This window comes from Oryctolagus cuniculus, chromosome 3 (assembly GCF_964237555.1).
Source record: "Oryctolagus cuniculus chromosome 3, mOryCun1.1, whole genome shotgun sequence".
NCBI lineage: Eukaryota > Metazoa > Chordata > Mammalia > Lagomorpha > Leporidae > Oryctolagus > Oryctolagus cuniculus.
The window spans coordinates 139,224,601-139,247,213 of NC_091434.1; the positions used below are offsets into that span (position 1 = coordinate 139,224,601).

The 22,613-nt window shown below is 42.9% G+C and overlaps 1 protein-coding gene across 29 annotated transcripts in view; it reads left to right on the forward strand.

Annotated features, from left to right (window-relative positions):
- The window catches only part of SRPK2 (SRSF protein kinase 2), a 289,404-nt gene that overhangs the window by 170,540 nt on the left and 96,251 nt on the right, over positions 1-22,613 (forward strand). For 2 of the 29 annotated variants that reach the window (XM_051849704.2, XM_070071175.1), the window contains one exon: positions 18,156-18,230. The exons of 25 other annotated variants lie outside the window; for them this stretch is intronic. In XM_051849704.2, the coding sequence (XP_051705664.1) occupies positions 18,156-18,230 (75 nt within the window). Of the gene's footprint in view, positions 1-5,249; positions 5,388-8,151; positions 8,262-18,155; positions 18,231-22,613 lie in introns of those variants that run through there. 2 more of the 29 variants (XM_051849708.2, XM_051849715.2) reach the window with 2 other exon arrangements.

Sequence of the window (22,613 nt, forward strand, 5' to 3'; positions counted from 1 at the left end):
TCCAGCTCTGTGCTATGGCCTAGGAAAGCAGTGGAAGATAGCCCAAGTGCTTGGGTCCCTGCACCCATGTGGGAGACCTGGAAGAAGCTCCTGGTTCCTGGCTTCGGATTGGTGCAGCTCTGGCAGTTGCAGCCAGTTGGGAGTGTGAACCAGTAGATGGAGGACCCTTCTCTTTCTCTGCCTCTCCCTTCTCTGTGTAACTCCAGATTTCTAAAAAATAAATCAGTCTTTAAAAAAAAAAGTAATGTAGACTCAATGTTGAGAAAAGTGATCAATATGCTGGTAAATTGTCAGACAGTGCATGGCATGAGAGAGATCTTCAAAAAGTTCATCAAAGTGCCTATTATGAAAAAGATGTGCTTGGGTTTCAAGAACTTTACTCCAAAATAAACTTAACTCTTAATGCCATTTTCCGTGAGTGTTTTGAAGAGCCTTTTCATAAAATGAGAATGGGAATTCTGTCAACGTAGGTAAATCAATCTCTCTCTCTCTCACACACACACACACATAGCAAACCTAACTGAATAAGCAGACTGTAGGATGACAGAATCTGGCACAGTGTACCATTTACTGGTCCAAGCTGTATAGTAATAGTGTGAAAACATGAACTGAAAGAATGGATCTCTTAACTAAGGGAGCAGGGGATTAAGTGATCTGTGGCTTTAACTGTTACAATATGTTACTCCTTTGCTTAAGGAGATTGGAAGCAAGTATGAGGGAATATTTTTATGAGTAAATATTAATAACTGTGAACACTGCATGTGGGCATACCTGTCTGCATGTTTGAAGTAACTAAGTGTGATTGGTTAACAGGAGGAAGAAGAAATGAGCAAAGAGGTTGCCATGAGATTAGAATGGTAAGCAAAGCTCATATCTCTGGAGCTGTTTATCAAGTTATGAATATTTTGCTTTATCTTGAAGGCACAGGGATTTAAGGAAGGAATGGTAGGATCAGAGTGGTGTTTTTGAGGGAATTTCCATGTAGAATGTCTTTGAATGAGCAGATGCGGAGGGAAACATGCAGTAACTCCCAGGCGGCATGTTGGAGCCTGTGCAGAGCAAGGCAGTGAGGTTGTCGATGACATTGAAGTGGGACAGCAGAAAGTGCAAGGCAAGGATGATGCCCAGCCTCCATGTCTATCATCTGGGTGCACAGGAAGGAGCCGGGTGAAGTCACGGGTTATGAATGCAGGGAAGGATACGATGATCCATAGTTTTCTGTGGGAATTGCTTCTTGGCCTTTTGGCTAAGATCAAGTATAGTTTTCTATGGGAGGATGTTTGTGCCAGTTGCTTTCAAAACATTTGAAAGAACTAAAACTCACAGTTACTGTTTTTATATGTCCAGAGGAATTTTTTGGTTGGTTGGTTTTGATCGAAAAGATGAAATTTTTTTTGTATAAAGATGGAGCCAGGAAGGGTACCGATGTTGTCTAAGAAACTATATGAATAGTTATGAGGATAACTGGAATGATGATACAGAGAACTGATTTTTGTCTCATGATACAGTGTATGTATGTTTTCAGAACTTTCACATGTACCATTAGGTTGAGGGTTAAACTCTCCTGCCTCTACCCATGAGTTAGTTTTCTCAAATATTGCAAGAATTTTTTTTATACGTACTTAATTTTACATTTTTAAAAGGCTGAGGGAGTGAGAGAGGGAGAATCTTCCACCCACTGGTTCACTCCTCAAATGCCTACAACAGCCAGGACTGGGCCAGGCTGAAGCCAAGAGTGAGGAGCTCTACCACATGGTGTGGCAGGGGCCCAAACTTGAGCCATAACCAGCTGCCAGTCACATTAGCAGGAAGCGGGATTAGAAGGAAACAGAGGAGTCAGGACTCAAACTGGCACTCTGATATGGCATATGGGCGTTCCAAGCAGCAGATTAACCCACTATATGCACTACAGTGCCCACTCCATGCTAGAATTTTTAAAATAATGCCACGGTTCTCTAGGTCTGTAATTTTGCTAACTTTTTGCTAACAGTTTTTGTTACTGGTTTCAAGAAGACAATTTGTATTTATTCTTTTGTTGTCTTGCTTTCAACCTGAAAAAATTTGAACTAGCCTAGACTTGATAAGTCTACCTGGACTTAAAAATATTTTCTATCTTTGCCACTGGACTGGAAACCTACTTTGCTTCTCTGTGTCTGTCTTTATGTGGTAGAGCTGGTACATGAGAATCTTTGTGCATTACATGTTGGTCAAACAAGCAGGCTACTATAGTTTCATCATTGAAGATTCTGCCCCCTTGTTTGCAAACCAGCCTGTGCCTGGCATGGTGCTTGGCCAATAGTCAGCCTTTAATAAACACTTGTTGAATGAAAGTACATGGCATGTTTTGTATTTTAATCTTTTACAGTTTTCAGTATCTTGTGAAGTTCAGGTTTTGTTTTTTGAAGATAAGACATCACTCCCAGAAGCAAATTTGTCTTTAGCAAAAGAAGGCCCGGTGATAGTTCTCAGTGACTGGGATTAAGTTACATAGTTTGAAATGATCCCTTAACATAATTATGGTAATACAGGACTTGTTTGTGCTGAGCTATTCACTGATTGGGCAGTTTGATAAAGTGTGCATGGGATTTCCAGATAAAACTGTGCTGTTTGTTTAAATTCTCATGGATATTATCTAGAGTTATGAGGTAAATAATTTTATTGTGTTTGGAAATGCAATTTATTTGAAAAAAGTAAGGGTGGGAAAGAATTCAGTAGGTACTTGTAAAAATAAGGAAATAGTTTCATATTTTTGAATTAAAACAATTGAATGTTTGGGCATTTGGTCTGTATTGACTCAGTGGATTAAATAGTGAGACCTCAGGTATCCAGGGTTCTCAGCAGGAATCCAGTTTTGAAATGTTGCTGTGTTGGGGGTGGTGTGCAGATAATTTGCCTCCAGTGGGAGGAGCAGCATATGCCTGTAACTGATGCAGGAAACAAGAGTCAAGCCCTTTGGGGGAGACAGACCATTCCCAGGGACATGATCCCATTTGAGCTGATAGAATAGAATCTGCCTACAGAGAGTAAGGAAGAATGGCATTTATAGGGCAGGAGAAATAAGGGGGAATCAAGACGGGGACAGTTTAATTCAATTTGTTGACTTTTGGGACAGGGAGGCACATCAGGGAGAATGGAAGGAGCAGCCTTCAATTCCGTGTTCTGTTTGGATTCTTACGAACTTGTGACTACCTGGGCAGCATGTTAGGAACTTCTTTTGGGGGTCTTTCCGGTTCTTCACCTCACTGCACAGACAAGGTTTATTGGGGGCTTATGCTCAGGGAGCCTAAGGAGACAGCACACTGACTTAAGGAGGGCAGCCAGCAGGGTTTTTATTGTGCAGGGAGGTGTGATGGTTCCCCCTCAGCACAAAGTAGTTTGATTTGCACCTGGCCTGGTGCTCTTTGCAGGTGTGGTTTTTCTCTTGCATGCAACATCACCCCAGGAAGCTTGTATGTCAATCACATTGGGCTATTCTGGGCCTGGGCACAGGTTGGGGAAGCCCTTAATAGGGCAGTAGGGGTCTTTGGCTGTAGGGTCTGGACACTCTTTGCTCCTGATTGGTTTGAACTGGATGGAGGCGGGGAAGGAAGTTGAGTTTGTAGGTCCTATTTCTATCCTGTCTCAGTTGTGCTTGTTTTGTTTTTAGCACAAGAGATACACAGAGCCTTTTTGGAATTAGTTCTCCCTCTCCCTCTTTTTAAAAGATTTGTTTATTTATTTATTTGAAAGGCAGAGTTACAGAGGGAGAGAGGGAGAGACAGAGATCTTCCATCCCCTGGTTCATTCCCCAAATGGCTGAAGCCAGAAGCCAGGAGCTTCTTCTGGGATTCCCACGTGGGTTGCAAGAGCCCAGGTACTTGGGCCATCTTCTGCGGCTTTCACAGGCACATTTAGCAGGGAGCTGAATTGGAAATGGAGCAGCCGGTACTTGAATATGTAGGTGGTAGCTTTATCCTCTATGCCACAACGCCAGCCCAGAATTATTTATCTTGAGCCCAATCTAGACTAGTAGATTTGGGGCTATGAGGGCATTGTCCAAAAATAGCTTTTCTGGACAGGGAGCCCTGTGGAGGCTGGCACCCTGGAGGAGCCTGAATGCAGTCATCAGCAGACAGCACCTCTCCACCTGCATCTTGATTGTTCTGTGCAAAGAGTAATGGTGAACATTTCTTTTGTGCTGCTTGAGCTTTTCAAGTAATTAACTTAAACATGTATTTGAATAAATATAAAAAGCGATCATGCCTGGCTCATAGCAGGTATGAGACATTAGCTGGCTTTTCCCACCAATAGAATTAAAAACATAAATTTTGTTGTTCCGATTCCAATGTAGTCCACACAATACCCTGTGAGGTGGGAGGTTGTATCAGTCTTATTCATGATGAAACAAGCACAGAACCAGATGACAAATGGCCAGTATGGTTGTATTTGCTGTAAGTTGTTATTATCAGTTGAATTTCTTTGTCACAAATGAGAGAATCGTTTAAGGAATGCTTGGGATACCAGTGTTTAGGTAGTTAGCACTGCTTAAATTATATACCGAAGTTGGCAAAAAGAAGTTTTAAGAGTTGCCTATGATTTTAATCTTAAGAACTGCTTTCTGTTTTGTTTTTAAAAGATTGATTCATTGATTTGAAAGGCAGGTGACAGTTCAGGGGAAGTGGAAAGGGAGATTCTCCATCTTCTCATTCACCCCCAGGTGGCCACCGTGGCTGAGACTGGGACAGGCTGAAGCCAAGGAGCCAGGAATTCCATCTGGGTCGCAGAGGTCCAAGCACTTCGGTCATCTTCTACTACCTTCCCAGCCACTTTAGCATGGGGGCTGCATCAGAAGTGAAGCAGGGGCTGGCGCTGTGGCATACCGGGTAAAGTGCTGGCATGCTCTACTTCCCATCCAGCTCTATGCTAATGTGCCTGGGAAAGCAGTAGAGGATGGCCCAAATATTTGGGCCTCTACACCTGCTTGAGAGACCTGGGAGAAGCTTCAGGTTCCTGGCTCCAGCCATTGTGGCCATTTAGGGAGTAAACCAGTGAATGAAAGATCTCTCCCCCCCCCCCCCTCAAATAAATAAATCTCTTTTAAAACAAACAAACAAAAAGAAGCAGCCAGGACACAAACCAGCACTTGAATATGGGATGCCAACATCAAAAGCAGCTTAACCTGCTATGCCACAACACTGGCTTCTACTTCCTGTTTAAAGTGTTTAAATTCTTTTTTTTAAATTAAAAAAAATTTTTTTTTGACAGGCAGAATGGACACTGAGAGAGAGAGAGAGAGAGAGAGAAAGGTCTTCCTTTGCCATTGGTTCACCCCCCAATGGCTGCTGCGGCCGGCGCACCGTGTTGATCCGAAGCCAGGAGCCAGGTGCTTCTCCTGGTCTCCCATGCAGGTGAGGGGCCCAAGCACTTGGGCCATCCTCCACTGCACTCCTGGGCCACAGCAGAGAGCTGGACTAGAAGAGGAGCAACCGGGACAGAATCTGGTGCCCCAACCGGGACTAGAACGTGGGGTGCCGGTGCCGCAGGTGGAGGATTAGCCTAGTGAGACGTGGCGCCAGCCTAAAGTGTTTAAATTCTTAGACTATTTAGTTACTGTTCAATTAAATTTTATTTCAGATTATAAATTCCAAACCTTGTTGATTACCAAGAAATGCTACTTATTAATAAAATCAGAATGTCATTGTGAAGAAGCAACCCTCTCTTTTTGTTGGTGGGATGTCTTTCTTAGAATGTGTTCAGGAGCCTGCCTTAAGCAGTTCAGTCACCATTAAATTCTCCCTGAGGGGACAGTGCAGTGTGTGTAGGATTTTGTGCAGCAGTTTGGCAGTGTGTTTGGTTTTCAGTTGTCTATGAAATTCACTCGAGTACTTTACTTCTGTTACTGTGTCCCAAGTAAGGAATGTGTAAAGTGCAGTGAAGATGGGACTAACAGCTTCATATTTCTTTTTGTTTCATGATTGAAACTAAAAACCGAACTAACAGTTGGTTCTCTGAAATGAAATATAAGTAAGCATCTTACAGCCCTATTGTGAGAAGGGCTATCGTATTAAGAAAAGAAATTAATTACCAAAAAAAAAAAATTTGCACTCCTGTGTGTGACTGAAAACATTTTTCATAGTGCATACAATTTTCCAAGGAATTACTAAGTAATTTTGATAGGTGTGTGTGATGAAGTTGTCCGTGCCTATTTAAGTGATATTTTATGGAGTTTTTAATGACAGGAGCCAAATGCTCATGAAAAGAATGATCTCAAATTATGTGAAACCTGTGGACTGAAAATTGAGAAGAGATACCTGGAATTGTAATGGTTGTTTCTGGATGCCAGTGCTGCGGGCAGTTTATTTATAAATAAGTAGCTCTGTGATTGACAGGTTTTAAATAATCAGCAGGTATTATTTTATAATCCGGAGGCAAACACTCTTTTTTTTTTTTTTTTTTTTTTTTTTGACAGGCAGAGTGGATAGTAAGAGAGAGAGACAGAGAGAAAGGTCTTCCTTTTGCCGTTGGTTCACCCTCCAATGGCTGCCACGGTTGGCGCGCTGCGGCCGGTGCACCGCGCTGATCCTATTGCAGGAGCCAGGTGCTTTCCTGGTCTCCCATGGGGTGCAGGGCCCAAGCACTTGGGCCATCCTCCACTGTACTCCCTGGCCACAGCAGAGAGCTGGCCTGGAAGAGGGGCAACCGGGACAGAATCCGGCGCCCCGACCGGGACTAGAACCCTGTGTGCCGGCGCCGCTAGGTGGAGGATTAGCCTAGTCAGCCGCGGCGCTGGCCGCAAACACTCATTTTCAAGTAGAAAAGTTGGCTGTGATGAAGGAAGATGGATTGACTGGGCAGTAGGATATAGCATCAGAGGTGAATGAAGAAGGGTGACATTTGGATGTTTAGCAGGGGAATTGATAAGGGAGACACCACAGTGGAAAAATGTCGTGGCCAGGGGTGGGTTTGGAGGGAGTAGTGCAGAGTGTACGGTGATGGCTGCTTTGGCAAATACCTGTGGTTCCATGGGGTGTAAGTGAAAATATTCACCAGCCTTGTTCAAACGAAGACTTGCTGAGTTTACATCCCTAATACATTATGTTACAATTGCTTATATTTTAATAGGATTAGCTAAAAGTAGGTGATTGAAAACTGATTACTATAGCTTTCAAAGAAAAACATATTTATTGAAAGTGGAGGTCCTGAAATCTTTTGGGACACTGGACATTCGTATTTGTATCTGTCTGCGTTTGTATCAGCTTTCCTTGCTGGTGCTTGGATGTAGGCCTCTTTTAGAGGTGGTAAGGCCTCCTGAGAGCAGTGAGATGTAGCCACGGGTATGAGTCAGTCTCCTGATAATGTGTGTGCCCAGGTCACATTCCAGACCTACTGAGTCAAAAATTCCATGTGAATGTGGTGTATAGTCCTCTATATAAGAACTATTGTTTTATAACTTACAATGTATATCGATGCTGTTTTGCATGGTATTTTATTTCCTACCAGATTCTTTACTCAAAGATGTCAGAATCTGATCCTAGCCATTCTGCCATTTCTGTCAATATTCTAGTGTGTACATGTGGGCAAGCCCTTTCTTGCTTTCTTAGCTGACCTTGTTCATGCTATTTCTCCGGCCTGAAATTTTCCGTAGCCAGGTCTGTTGACACTTCTTTCTTCTCCACATTTCTCTTCACTTTTCTTCTCTTTCTCTAACTGTTCTAGTGGCTTAGCCAGCCAGAGAGGATATTTCTGTCTGATACATTTTGGTTTTGTATCCCCTAGAACTGTAACAGTACTAGAAATTAAACAGGTATACTTTGCATATGTCTTAATTAATGTTGACAGTTCTCTTCCTGTCTTGTTTCATGTGCTTAGTATACCTGTCTGGTCTAATCTGCTGGACTCTTGGTGCCATGAGAGATGACTCACTCTTTTCTCTTTTTAACAATAAAGTGATTTGAGCTTTCTAAGTAACTGTGAACAAATGAGTGAGATGTTTTTCATGTCCTTTGGTAAGCAGAATTTAGAATCTTGGTATGGAATTTAAGATTTGATGACACAGGGGAAGGAGAGAACATCACAGCCTGGTTTGATGGGAGGCCCCGATAGGTGGGTTTCAGACCTGTGCTGTCAGGTACATGGATCTGTTGCTTTCCCAGACAGTCTTCAGTGGTCTGAAACACTGTGCTGACAGGCACCTTCTGTGTGAGGAGAGAGTGATTTGTACTATTTGTCATGGGTGCTGGTCTTAGCAACACCTTATGTTTTGAATTTCTATTCCACCTTAGGTAAGTGTCTTTTTATGTTCAGCTTTTTTTCTTTTGTTTTGTCACCTGTTAAATACTGCCCTTTTAACTCAGGATTAAAATTAGGATTGAAGGCTCGGACTGAATTTCCCTTGTATTAATGTCAATGACTGTGAGGGGTTTACAAGATTTTATATTTGGCAGTGCAAAGTGTTGGAGTTTAATCAGTTGGCATGTGATGGGAGCTGTGTTAAGAGCAGCTCACAGGGGAGAACTCACTGGTGGCTATGGAGTCAGGTGTACTTATACAGAATAAAAATGCACTAATTTTAGCTATGCAGTTTAATGAGTTGTGAGCAGTGCACATGGCACTGTACAAGTCCAGTTCCACAGCTCCGAGGGTTCCTGAATTCTTTCCAGACAGTGCCCTACTTCCTCCCTGGACACTGCGCCCGCTGCTCTGCCTTCTGCACTGCAGCTTCGCCCTGAGAAAATGGAGTCATGCTGTCTACTTTGGCTTATTTCACTCAGGACACTGGTTATGACTTCCTGTTGTGTTTATTGTTCGATACCTTGTTATTGTTGTGCAGTATTCCATTATTTAGCCACAGTTTATCCTTTCTACAGTCATTCATTTTTTGGGGGGAGAGGGAGGAAGCTTGGAATTAACATGTTAATTTTCTTTTTAAAAAAGATTTATTTATCTGAAAGAGAAAAAGAGAGGCAGAGAGAAACCTTCATCTGCTGATTCACTCCCTGAATGGCTGCAGCGGCCAGGGTTGGCCCGTGCTAAAGTCAGGAGCTTCATCTGGTGGCTCCCACATGGGCGCAGGGGCCCAGGCACGTGGGCATCTTCCACTGCCTTTCCCAGGCCATTAGCATGGAGCTGGATCAGAAGTGGAGCAGCCAGGACATGAACTAGCACTCATATGGGATGCCAGCATCGCAGGCAGCACCTTTGCCCACCATACCACAACGCTGGGGTTGACTTTGACCGCATTGTTTTTCTTTATAAGAGTGTGTTATAGACAGGTATTTCGTGTAGCAGTTAAGATATTCACATCCCATATCAGAGTGTTTGGTGTAGCAGTTAAGATACCCACATCCCATAGCAGAGTGCCAGTGTTTCAGCCCTGGCTGTGCTCCCTATTCCAGCTTCCTACTGGTGCACACTCTGGGGGCAGCAGTGATGGGTGAAATAGTTAACATTACTAACACATGCATGGGAGACCTGAGTTAGGTTCCCAGCAGGTGGGAAATATCCTGTTTTTTCTCTCTTTCACTCTCTGTGTTTCTCAGTAATTAAGAAAAAAATAAATAAAAAAAGTGTGAAAAACACATTTAAGTCGGATAGAAAGTTAGTCTAGAGGGACCTGCTTGTAGTGATTATGGTAGTTACATATGCATGTAATAAAGTGTTTGCTTTAAAAAAATACTTTCAAATCATGTATTTTTTGGCATAACAGCCTGGAGATAAGCATTCAGTGTTTGTGGTACCTTAACCAGTTTGTTTAGAATCATATTTTCTGGAAATTTAGAATTCCTCATGGTCATTTTATGTTTAATTGAAATATTTTCTTTAGAAGAAAATATGTGATTGATAAATTTAAGGTTTTTTTTTTTTGTTTGTTTGTTTGAAAATATATTTGCTCGAGCCAGTGTTGTGGTGTAGTGGATGAAGCCACAACTTGTGAAGCTCACATCCCATATAGGAGCACTGGTTCAAATCCTGGCTGTTCCATTTCTGTCCAGCACCCTGCTAATGTGCCATGGAACACAGTGGAAGATGGCCCAAGTACTTGGGCTCCTGCCACCTGTTTGGACGACCAGGAGGGAGTTCTGGCTCTTGGCTTCAGCCTGGCCCAAAGCTGACTGTTGGAAGAGAACCAGTGGGATGTGGGAAGAGAACCAGTAGATGGAAGTTCTCTCTTTGTCTCTCCTTCTCTCTCTGTGTTGCTCTACCTTTCCAGTTAATAAATAAATTTAAAAAACAAAGGAAAAGAAAATACATTTGTTTTATTGATTATAATTTTGTGAGCCAGGCTCTCAGCACTTGGGTGATTTTTACTTTATTATTGTTTGAATTATGTTTCTTTTGAGATACTAAAGATGGTGAAATTGCCATTTCTATAAGAAAATGTCTTTTTTCTCTGGCTATTTCTCTTTGGTTCTTTACTTTTACTGTGCGGGGGATTTCTCTATCTGGTGTACTTTGTGCTCTCCTAATCTCCTGAGTTACATGTTTTTAAATTTTGAGCATTTCTCTTCTGTTATTTCTTCTAACTGTGCCTGTTTCCTGTTTTCTCTCTTCTTCAAGAACTCCAAATAGCAGATCAGTTAAGACTTTCTCATTCTCTGATTTTCAGCTTTTCTGTTTTCTTTATTTTTCTGTGGTGTATCCTAGAGTCATCTTCGAGTCCCATATTTTTTGTCTAGTCAGTTTAGTGAAAACATTTTTTTCTTTTTCATGCATTAAATTCCTTACTTTATTTCCATCACTGTTACGAACATATATTCAGTCCCCCTATGTCTGTGGGCGCCACATCTGTGGATTCCACTAGCTGTGAATCAAAATTACTCAGAAACAAAATTGTGTCTGACCAGAACAGGTACCGACTTTTCTTGTCATTATTCCCTAAACAACACTGTGTAACAATGATGGACATAGCACATAGATGTTGGGTATTATGAGTCTCTAGAAGTGGTTATCAGGGGGATGTGTGCAGCAGGTACTGTGCAAACGCGAATGTGATAAGGAGTTAGAGCATTGTGCTTTCTAGTGTTCTTGTGAGGTCCTAGAACTGACCCCTCTGCATGTCTTGAAGTCAACTTATATTTATACTCTGTTTCATAATACAATGACTAACTGTAATTTATTTCTTTTTTTGGCTTACTCAAAGGTGATTTTGTTGTTGTTTTTTATTTGGTGATTTAAGAGAGTTGTTCAGTCACATTTGCCAGACCAGGATTGCTGAGTATCACAAGGAGCCCAGGTTGAAGCTTTGTTTCTCCCACATGGATTTGTCGTCTTCTAGGCACCCTGGGATGCCTCCAACCCAAAAGTGCTCTGAATTGACTTTTTAAAAACTGACTTTATTTATTTGAAAGGCAGAGTGACATAGAAAGAGATCTTCTATCTGCTGCCTCACTCCCCAAATAGCTGCAACTGCCTGGCCTGGGCCAGGCTGAAGTCAGGAACTGCATCCTGGTCTCCCACATGGGTACTGGGGCCTAAGCACTTGGGCCATATGCTGCTGCTTTCTGAGGCACATGAGCAGGGAGCTGGATCAAAGTGGAACTTCTGTGGGCCTGCTTTGTTGCATAACAGGTTTAAGCTGCTGTCTGGGATGCTGGCATCCCATATGGGCACCAGTTTGAGTCCCTGCTGCTCTACTGCCAATCGAGCTCCCTGCCAATTCACCTGGAAAAGCAGCAGAAGATGGCCCAAGTCCTTTGGTCCCTGCACCCACATGGGAGTCTGGGAAGAAGCTGCTAACTCCTGGCTCCAGTGTGGCCCAGCACCGACCGTCGTGGCCATCTGGGGAGTTAATCAGTGGATGGAAGATCTCTCTCTCTTTCTCTCTTTCTGTAACTCTGTGTTTCAAATAAATAAAGTACATCTTTTAAAATGAAGTATAGGAGTCGATGCTGTGGCGTGGTGGGCTAAGCCTCCGTCTGTGGTGCCGGCATCCCATATGGGTGCCGGTTCAAGTTCTGGTTGCCCCTCTTCCAATCCAGCTCTCTGCTAAGGCCCGGGAAAGCAAGAAGATGGCCCAAGTGTTTGGGCCCCTGCGCCCGCATGGGAGACCTGGAAGAAGTTCTTGGCTCCTGGCTTTGTGGCCATTTGGGAAGTGAATCAGTGGATGGAAGACTTTCTCTCTGTCTATAACTCTGCCTCTCAAATAAATAAGTAAAATCTTAAAAAAAAAAAAAAAAGTGAAGCTGCTGGGACTTGAATCAGCACTTTGATATGGGATGCCAGTGGCTTAACTGGCTTTGCCATAATATTGACCCCTGAATTAATTAATTTATTGGCTGGAAGATTTCCAAGACTGAGTAGTTGATGTAAATTCAAATGCTAACTGTTAGACTTTACAGACTCAGGGGGTGTTTCCCCTTGCCCTGCAGTCTGAAGAAGTATCAGCATCCTGAGTATGTCTTGGGGATGGCCTCAGATGGCTTTCTTGAATCCTGGTTCTAATCTAGAGCCTGTTAGGCAATAGTTTATTTAGTTGTAGTCCTGACCTACTCTTCCCTTGTTCTTTTTTTTTTAAGATTTATTTTATTTATTTGAAAGAGTAACAGAGAGAGAGAGGGGGCAAAGAGATAGAGAGGTCTTCCATCCGCTGGTTCACTTCCCAATTGGCTGCAACAGCCAGTGCTGCAACGATTCGAAGCCAGGAACCAGGAGCTTCTTCCAGGTCTCCCGCCTGGGTACAGGGGCCCAAGTTCTTGGGCCATCTTCCACTGTTTTCCTGGGCCATAGCAGAGAGCTGCATCAGAGGTGGAGCAGTGGGGGACTGCAGGTGGGATGCTGGCTCTGCAGGTGGCAGCTTTTCCTGCTACTTCACATCTCCAGCCCCTCTCCCCTTGTTCTTGAACCTCTCCTGGTGGGCTTGGATTTGGTGCTTCTGGAATCCCTCGTTTTTTTCTTGGAAATTGTTTTCCTAGTGGATTCTTTTTTTTTTTTTTTTTTTTTTGACAGAGTGGACAGTGAGAGAGACAGACAGAAAGGTCTTCCTTTGCTGTTGGTTCACCCTCCAATGGCCGCCACGGCCGGCGCACCGCGCCTATCCGAAATCAGGAGCCAGGTGCTTCTCCTGGTCTCCCATGGGGTGTAGGGGCCAAGTACTTGGGCCATCCTCCACTGCACTCCCTGGCCACAGCAGAGAGCTGGTCTGGAAGAGGGGCAACCGGGACAGAATCCGGTGCCCCGACCAGGACTAGAACCCGGTGTGCCGGCGCCGCAAGACGGAGGATTAGCCTACTGAGCTGCGGCGCCGGCCCCTAATGGATTCTAAAGTATATGCCAGTCTCTGAAAATTGCCAATCCTACCAGAATAATGTTAATGTGCTTCAACATCTTTAAAGAATTACATACACAATTCCTTTAGACAGTTGACGTTAGTGGTAATTGACATGACAGTATTCAAGAATAGAGCTGTGTATCTCAAAGGAAAGAACTGGATGAGAGAAACTGCAGTTTCAGGGAGGCAGAGTATGTGGAAGAGCCTACTAACTCTTCATGTCACCAAAACTTTGTGCTGGCAATTAAGAATTTTGTTTTCTCCCCAGAGGAACCTGTTCCTGAAGTGGAAACAGGTGTTTTTTTTTTTTTTTTTTTTTTTTTTAAAAGACTTATTTATTTGAAAGGTAGCATTACAGAGAGAGAGGGAGAAACAGAGAGAGGGATCTTCTATCCACTGGTTCATTCCCAGAATAGCCACTGCAGCTGGACCTTGGCCAGGCTCAAACCAGGAGCCTGGAACTTGATCTGCATCTCACATGTGGCTTGCAGTGCTTTCCCAGGCACATCAGTAAGGAGCTGGATTGCAAGTGGAGTAGCTAGGACTGGAACTGTTGCTCTTGTGGGATGTTGGAGTCCTAGGCAGTGGTGTAGCTCACTGTGCCACAAAGCAGGTCCCAAGTTGGGAACAGTTTTGATGTGTGAAGCACATGGTGGGGAACCCTTGTTCATAAGAAGGTCTTTGAGGACTGAACTTAACTTTGTATTTGTCAAAAGAGACCTAGACAGACAGAATTATGGGTTTTCAAGAGGATATTTTAAAAGCAGTTTACTTATAAGTTAATTTTAAAAATCCATTTTAGACATCCTTTTCTTTGAGAATAATTACAACCCATTTTGTCAGATTGCATTGTAGAAATATGTTAATTAACAACATAGATCTTTGTGAACCTTTTTGAGAAACTAATCTTGCTTGTAAAATCCATGCGTTTGGCGTGGGTGCATTTCGAGGTGGGAGTATGTTGTCCTGTGCAGGTTGTGCATGACAGATGGACAGAGGGCTGAGAGGAGCTCCACACAGGGGTAGAGGTCAGGGTGCAGCATCATGCAGCATGTGTCATCGCATTCTGGATCACACTGGAGCCCGAGGCATCAGATGCATCGTGCCACACCCTGGCATTGTCTGTGAGAGGGGGCAGGGAGTTAGCCTTTACTGACTGCCACCTCTGAACATAGTTGCCACGCTGTTTCATCCCTTTTGGTTTCCACAACACTTCTGATTTTCATTCGACAACCTGAGAAGTCACAGCTTGCGTTTTTAGTGGTGGAACAGGTATCCAACTGAATCCAGGGACTTTCTGCCAGGAAGCTGCTTGCGTCTTGGACTTAGGCTTTTAACTCTCCAGCCCTACACTAATAGTTAGATGTAATGTTCTTTTGTAAATTCCCTCTAGGTGCTGGGAGGTCAAAAAAAGGAACCATTTCCCTAGGTTTCATGTTTTTATAAATTAATAATTTGTTTTCAGTTCATTTATCCAAGTTGTTAAATTGAAAAATATGAAAAGGGTACAGAAGATTTTGAGGACGCTATCTACTCCCCCCTTTTCCCCGTGACTGAACTCATTTTTTCTTGAGGGAGCCTTATTGACAGTTTCTTGTTGCTTCTTCCAGAGATAGTGTGTTAACATGGGGATCCTGCTTATGTGTCTGTGTAAAGCAGTGATGAATGCCACACGAATTGCTCAAGCAGTCAATGGTATATCCTTCATATCAGTAAATACAAAACTATCTCATTTTTGTGTGACAACCAACTTGAGATTATTCATATACTGTGAAATGCACCATTTAAAGTCCATAATTGAATGGTTTTTCTGTATACTTGGAGTTGTACAATAGCCATCTACTTTTAGAACATTTTCATCACCACCAAAAGAAACTGCATACCTTTGAGTAGTTACTTTTATTTCACCCACCCCTTTACACATTGGGAGTCACAAATCCAATTCTGTCTCTACGGATTTCTGTCTTCTAGGCATTTTATATAATGGAATTGTATAATAGGTGGGCATTCACTGGCTTGACTTGCTTTAATTTTTAAAGCTTTATTCATCTTGTGGCATCTGTCAGTATTTCCATTTTATGGTTGAGTAATACTCCATTGCATGTATATGTCACTTTTTATATATCCATTCATCAGTTTGTAGATATTTGGATTCTTTATACTTTTTATTAAAATATTCTTTTTAAAGCAGAGAGAGAGAGAGAGAGGGAGGGAGGGAGGAAAAGAGACCAATCGACTGACGACTGACTGACCTACCAAGACCTTGATATCTTACTCTTTCTGCTGGTTAACAGCCATGTGCCCACAACAGCTGGGTCTGGGCCAGGCCAAAGCCAGCAACTGGGAACTTAATCCTGGGTCTTCCACAAGGGTAGCAGGGACCCAATATTTGCTTCTCAGGGTGCACTTCAGTAGTTAGTTAGAATTAGGCATGGAGCCAGGATTCTGATATGGGGTGCAGGCATCCTGAGTGATGTTTCAACCCCTGTCGCTCCCCCACTCGCGGAGGAACGACACTAGACCCTGCGCTGTTCTTTTGTCTGCTCGGCCCTTCCCGGGTTTGCTGCTGGTCCTTCCCGGGTTGGCTGCCGACCCCTCCACCTCCATGGAGGGGTGGCTCCCCCTGCCACTTTCCCCACTTCCGCGGAGGAGCAGCACACCCCTGGCCGGCTCTCTCGGGGGCTGCTCAGGTGTTCCTTCAGATGTTCCCTCAGATGTTCCTGGTGCATGTTGTCTCTCTCCTCCTTTATAGTTCTCTTCCACCAATCCCAACTCTGCTACCACACGCTGAGCACGCTGCTCTCCTCCAATCAGCAGCAGGATCAGCTCCTGCAGCTTATCAGTCAAACTGGCGAGAGGCAGCTGCGTAGAGGTTGTTTGGTGTCTCTCTCAGCGCCATATTGTGGGAGAGCAGATGCATAGAATAAGTCTTAATTCCAGTAATTTAGTCTAGTCTCAGTTGCTCCCCACAAACCCCTATGCCAAATGACCACCCCATACCCCATGTTTATACTTTTGACTAATAAGAATAATGCTGTTGTTAGCATTCATATTCAGGTCTCTGTGTAGACATAAGTTTTCATTTCTCTTGAAGCTGTGGATTTTCTGGGCCATATAGTAACTGGTTAACCTTTTCAGAAAATTGCCAGATGTTTTCCCAAAGAGGCTGCACTGTTTTGTGTTCCTATTGATTGTGTATCTGAGGGTTCTTAATTTTATACATCCTCAACAGTGCTTGTCATTATCTGCCATTTTGATTGTTGCTATCCTGGTAGACATGAAGTGTTATCTCATTGTTGCTTTGATTTTCATTTTTCTGATGGCTGGTGTTGTTGAGCATCTTTCCTAGGAGTTTTATAATTTAACGCTTACATTTCAGACTTAGATACAGTGTGAGTTAGTTTTTGTGAATGGTGGAAGTAGGAGGTCGGCTTCATTCTTCTGTATGGAATATCCAGTTATTCTATTATTGCTGTGGAACAGACTGTTCTTTACTGATTGAATGATCTTGGCACCTTTGTTAAATCACTTTACCTCTTTGTGAGGGTTTATTTTTGGATCCTCAGTTCCATTCCATTGATTTATTATGTCTTTCCTTATGTTAGGACCAGATTGCCTTGAGTATTATAGTTTGGTAATAATTTGTGGCTTTGAAAAGTCTGAGTCCTCCAATTTTTTTTTTCATGATTATTTGTCTATTTTGGAACTTTTAATTTCCATATGAACTTAATGAATGACATGATTTTTTGCAAATAAGTCAGTTGGGATTTTGATAGGGATTGTGTTGAATCTATAGGTTAGTTAGGGCATTTTGCCATCTTAAAAATAGTCTTCACACTGTGAATATGGTATAGTTTTCTGTTCATTTAGGCATGCTTTAATTTCTTGAAATGTTCTATAGTTTTCATGGCATGTTTTGAACTTCATTTGTTAAGTATATGTATATTCTTTTTGATGTAATTGTGGGTAGATTTGTTTTCTTAATTTAATTTGCCTCTTTTTGTGCGAAATTGCGTTGTATAGATGTGCCATAATGTTAATAAGTTTTCTACTGCTGGGCATTTAGATTCTGATATATTGCTCTTTGAGTGTGTTACTAGTGTTAACTCCAATATGGAGATGTACTGACTAAAGAATATTCAGATACAGGAGTAATCTGTAAAATTTTGGATAAATATACCCTTGCTCATTTATTTTTATATATCTTTTACATTTTAGTGTGATTTGTAAGGCTTTATTTACATAGTTCTTCAGAAAATATTTCAGTTATCCACTCACTATTCTAAGTGTGAAAACTGGCAAATAGGGACTGGTGCCATGGCTCAGCAGGTAAAGTTACCTACCTCCTGCAGTGTTGGCATCCCATTTGAGCACCAGTTTAAGTCCCAGCTGCTCCACTTCTGATCCACCCCCCTGCTAATGGTCTGGAAAAGCAGCAAAAGATTATTCATCTCCTTGGGCCCTTGTACCCATGCAGGAAACCCGGAAGAAGCTCGGGCCTGGCCATTTATGGAGTGAACCAGTGGATGGAAGATCTCTTTTGCTCCTTTCTTTCTCTCTCATTCTCTCTAGATAGATAGATAGATAGATATACACACATATATGTGTATGTATATTTCTGCCTTTCAAATAAATAAAAATCTTTAAAGAAAAAGAAATACTGGCAAAATAAATTAGATTTACAAGACAGCATAGGACAAGCAAACAGTTCCACAATTTAATATATATAGTGGTGGTTATTTTTAGTTTTTTTTTTTTTTTCTTAAGGATAATCTGAGTTTTTCACTGATAACGTTTCAGAGTGAAGTGGTTTTCAAGAGCAGATTTCCAGATAATCAAGAGTGTAACAGTCCAGTGTTATATGACAGTTTATGAGTAGCATATCATTTTTTTTTTCATTTTTTTTCAGAAGTCTTGGATGATGAAGAGTCATAACTTTCACCACTACTATAGTACTTTCCATATTGTACTCAAGCCGCCAGCTGTATGTAGCTACTGAACACTTGAAATGTGGGGAGAATGACTGAAGAACTGTCATTTAAACTTTACTCAATTTTAATTAAGTTGGATGCTGGCCACATGTTGTATAACAGAGGCCTTGGGATTTCCTTTATTTCCTGGTTGTGTTCTGTATTATCTTAGGGTATAGATAATGACTGCACTTGAATTTTGTTCATTCATTTTATATTAGTAATCGTGGGTACCTTTAGATTTAAAGCTTGTGGCAGTTTGCAGAAGCCTTGTTAGAAGTGGTGCATCTTGCGTTATTTCCTGAGTCTCATGAGACAATCATTAATGACTACAGGAAGTTTCACAGCATAGATCTTAGTAAACAGTTCTTTTGGCAACAGTTTACCCTGAACCCAGCAGGTTTCAGATTGCTTACAAATGGAGCTTTTAAAACCCTGATAGGTATATGGGCTCTTAGTTTGTTAGTCTTTATTAGATGTGTGCCTTATCGTAAATTAAAAGGTAGGGTTATATGAGGCTTTTGTATATCTGTGTTCTCTAAAAATATACCCTTTGAAACTTAATTGGCAATAACAATATTGGTCATTTATTATAGATCATGAGCCAAGAAGACTAGACTCTGCGAGTAGTTTGATTAGCCTTGTCCTGTGGTTCTGAACTGGGCTCTGCCTTTCTATTCTTCAGTTACTTCCTAGTACCCTCACATGCTTGGAAAGGCTTCAGTATTAGTTGCAATACTTATGACTTCTACTTCTGTTTATAGCCCAGACCCTTATTTTTTTGTCTAAACCTTTATGCTTTTGGTCATAGATTCTATGTATTGAGTAATCTCTACAGTATTTTGTGTTGCTGGGTATCCTACCTGCTCCTCAAACTCAGATGAGCTCAAACAGAAATTTCTTTTCTCTAGAACTCCTTCCTCCTCCTCCTCCTCCTCCTCCTCCTCTTCCTCCTCTTCCTCCACCACCACCACCACCACCACCACCACCACCACCACCACCACCACCACCTCTGTCTGTTTTTTATCTAGGTGAATGGTAACGTTATTTCACTACCAGAAATGTAGGGGGAGATACACACCTCCTGCAAATGAATTCCTAAGCTTCGAGTTCCCTGGATAGACAGTCCTAGCATTTCCTCACTAATTTGCTTGCTTCTTGCTTTTATCCTTTTCTACCCATTCTACACACTGATTCCTTATGTTTTTTGGAGGGAGCTTGTCTTGTCTCTACTCTGAAACTGAATTTCTGTGGTTCCTACTTGCCTCAGATAAAGAGCCCAAATTCCTGTGGACTGACTCTTGCCAGACCTCTGACCTGTCTCCAGCCATACCACATTATTTTAGTCTTTGTGCTTTTTGTTTATAGGGTTTAAAATTTTTTTTTTAAGATTTATTTATTTGAAAATCAGAGTTAGTGAGTGAGAGAGACAGACAGGACAGAGAGATCTCCCATCTGCTGATTCACCAGATGGCTGCAACAGACAGCACTGGGCCAGGCTGAATCCAGGAGCCAGGAGCTTCATCCTGGCCTCCCACATAGGTAGCAGGGGCCCTAATACTTGGACAGTCTTCCTCTGCTTTTCTCAGGCCATTAGCAGGGAACTGGATTGGAAGTGGAGTAGCCTGGATACCATCCATACCATCCATAAGGATGCCAGTTTTGCAGGTGGCGGCTTTACTTGCTATGCCGCAATGTTGGCCTCCCTCAAATGTTTTATAAAATAGTAATAAAAGTAGTGGCAAAAGATACATGTGGCACTGAAATATAGCCCTAGGACTGGAGGCTTGCTTTCTACAGAGAACATAAGGAATCAGTGTATACATTGAGTAGAAAGGGTAAAAGCAAGAAACCAGAAATTTAGTAAGGAAACCAATGTTACAGTTCTCAGTCCAGAAAAGATATGCTGCAAATGTGACCTCACAGCCCCAGAAAGCAGAACATAGCATCTTTATAACACTAGCTCTGTCTGAAATGAAGACTGCATGAGGAGCAGGTCTGAGATTTGCTTATGTCTTCACTCAGTTCTAGTTGGCCTTGTTCTACCTTATGGAAGACAATACGGTCTTAGAAAATAAGAAAGTCAAGGTTTCTGGCTGGGAATTGTGATTGATTGTTATTGAAACTTGAGGAGGAAGATTGTGTTTTACACATGCCTGTGTCCAAAAGAGAATCTTCTCCCATTCCTGGTTACCTAGCTTTTTAAGTCTTTTGGCCATTTAACTTTTTGCTAAGCCAATTTTAATTCTGAGACCAAAGTCTGATAATTGTATACTACTTTGTAGTACATTTTAAGAAACTTACAGTGGTATTCATTTCCTAAAAAGGTGTGCAGCTTAAAATAACACCCCTTTACAAACACAGAATCCCATAGGCCAGGCCAGCACAACACAGAGGGCCTGAATTCTTGATGGACTGACGTCAAGTGTACACCTTGTCTGCCGTTCTCATCTGTGCCTGGGGTCCTCATCCGACTCCCTGGTTGTCAGCAGAACTCTTCTTGATTGGCAGACTGACACTGTTTCTCCTGTTACCTTTCTGGAACTGCTTCTCTACTTCCCCTGTGACCAGCTGGAGAAAACCCTCTACATTTAAGGACTTGTGTGATTAGCTCAGGGCACCCTGTGCAGTTTTCATTGCTACAGAGTGATGTGATTATGGGAGAGGCATCTCAGCAGGGGTTTCACATGCTGAGGGCACTGGGGCAGGTGTTAAAGAGCTCTACCTTGGGCTGGCGCCGCGGCTCAATAGGCTAATCCTCCGCCTTGCAGCGCCGGCACCCCGGGTTCTAGTCCTGGTTGGGGCACCAGATTCTGTCCCGGTTGCCCTTCTTCCAGACCAGTTCTCTGCTGTGGCTCAGGAGTGTGGTAGAGGATGGCCCAGGTGCTTGGGCCCTGCATCCCCATGGGAGACCAGGAGAAGCACCTGGCTCCTGCCTTCGGATCAGCACGGTGCGCTGGCCGCAGCAGCTATTGGAAGGTGAACCAATGGTAAAGGAAGACCTTTCTCTCTGTCTCTCTCTCTCTCACTGTCCACTCTGCCTGTTTAAAAACAAAAACAAAAACAAAAACCTCTACCTGCTACATCAGAGTTTTCATGCTGAAATTGGGTTTATATAAAGTTTTGACAGTTTCTTTTTGTTAAAGGGGAAGTCATAGGATCATCATGGCCTTTCCCTCCTTCGCTGTGTGCTTACCAGTGTTACAGCTTTTTTTTTTTTTTTTGGACAGGCAGAGTGGACAGTGAGAGAGACAGAGTGAAAGATCTTCCTTTTTTTTCTGTTGGTTCACTCCCCAATGGCCACTACGGCCAGCGCACCTTGCTGACCCGAAGTCAGGAGCCAGGTGCTTCTCCTGGTCTCCCATGCGGTGCAGGGCCCAAGCACTTGGGCCATCCTCCACTGCACTCCCGGGCCACAGCAGAGAGCTAGACTGGAAGAGGGGCAACCGGGACAGAATCCGGTGCCACGACCGGGACTAGAACCCGGGGTACCGGCGCCGCAGGTAGAGGATTAGCCTATTGACCCGTAGCGCCGGCCACAGCATCTTTTGAGATAGTTGTTTTGAAGGGAAATGTGTATTGATTAATTATACCCATAAGTAGAAATGCTCAGTTAGATATTTCTCAGGCTAACAGTTTACCACCAAGAGAGGAGGGAGGAAGAGAGAAAATTTTTAATCTGTAGTGAGGGGCTGGCGCTGTGGCGAAGCAGGTAAAGCTGCTGCCTGCAGTGCCAGCATATCATATGGGCACCAGTTTGAGTCCTGGCTGCTCCACTTCCAATCCATTCCAATCCAGCTCTCTGCTATGGCCTGGGAAAGCAACAGAAGATGGTTCAAGTCCTTGGGCCCCTGCAACCACGTGGGAGACCCAGAAGAAGCTCCTGGCTCCTGGCTTCGGATCAGTGCAGCTCTGGCCATTGCGGCCAACTGGGGAGTGAACCAGCAGATGGAAGACCTCTCTCTCTCTCTCTCTCTCTCTCTCTCTCTCTCTCTCTGCCTTTTTGCCTCTCCTTCTCTCTCTGTGTAACTCTGACTTTCAAGTAAATAAATCTTTTCAAAAAAAAAATCTGTAGTGGACATGGGGAGGAAAAAAACGAAATAGGAATATCCCTAAAATACTACCTGAAGAAATTCATCTAGGACTCTTTCTTTATGTTGTGGTAAAAGATTAATTTAGCACATTGCTTAAGTTATGTCAATTGCTAAGGTGATGAGAAAGGAAAGCACTTTTTTCCCTACCAAGTGTGTAGTTTACTTGTCCTTTTCTCTGCTTGAAAGAAATACATAGTAGCAGCTGGAAGGAAATCAGAACACCAATTGAGTTTCCATGGCAACTTAGAGCAGATGCCCTGTGCATTTGCCAGGGCTGTTCACTTCTTTCTCCCTTTTCTGATT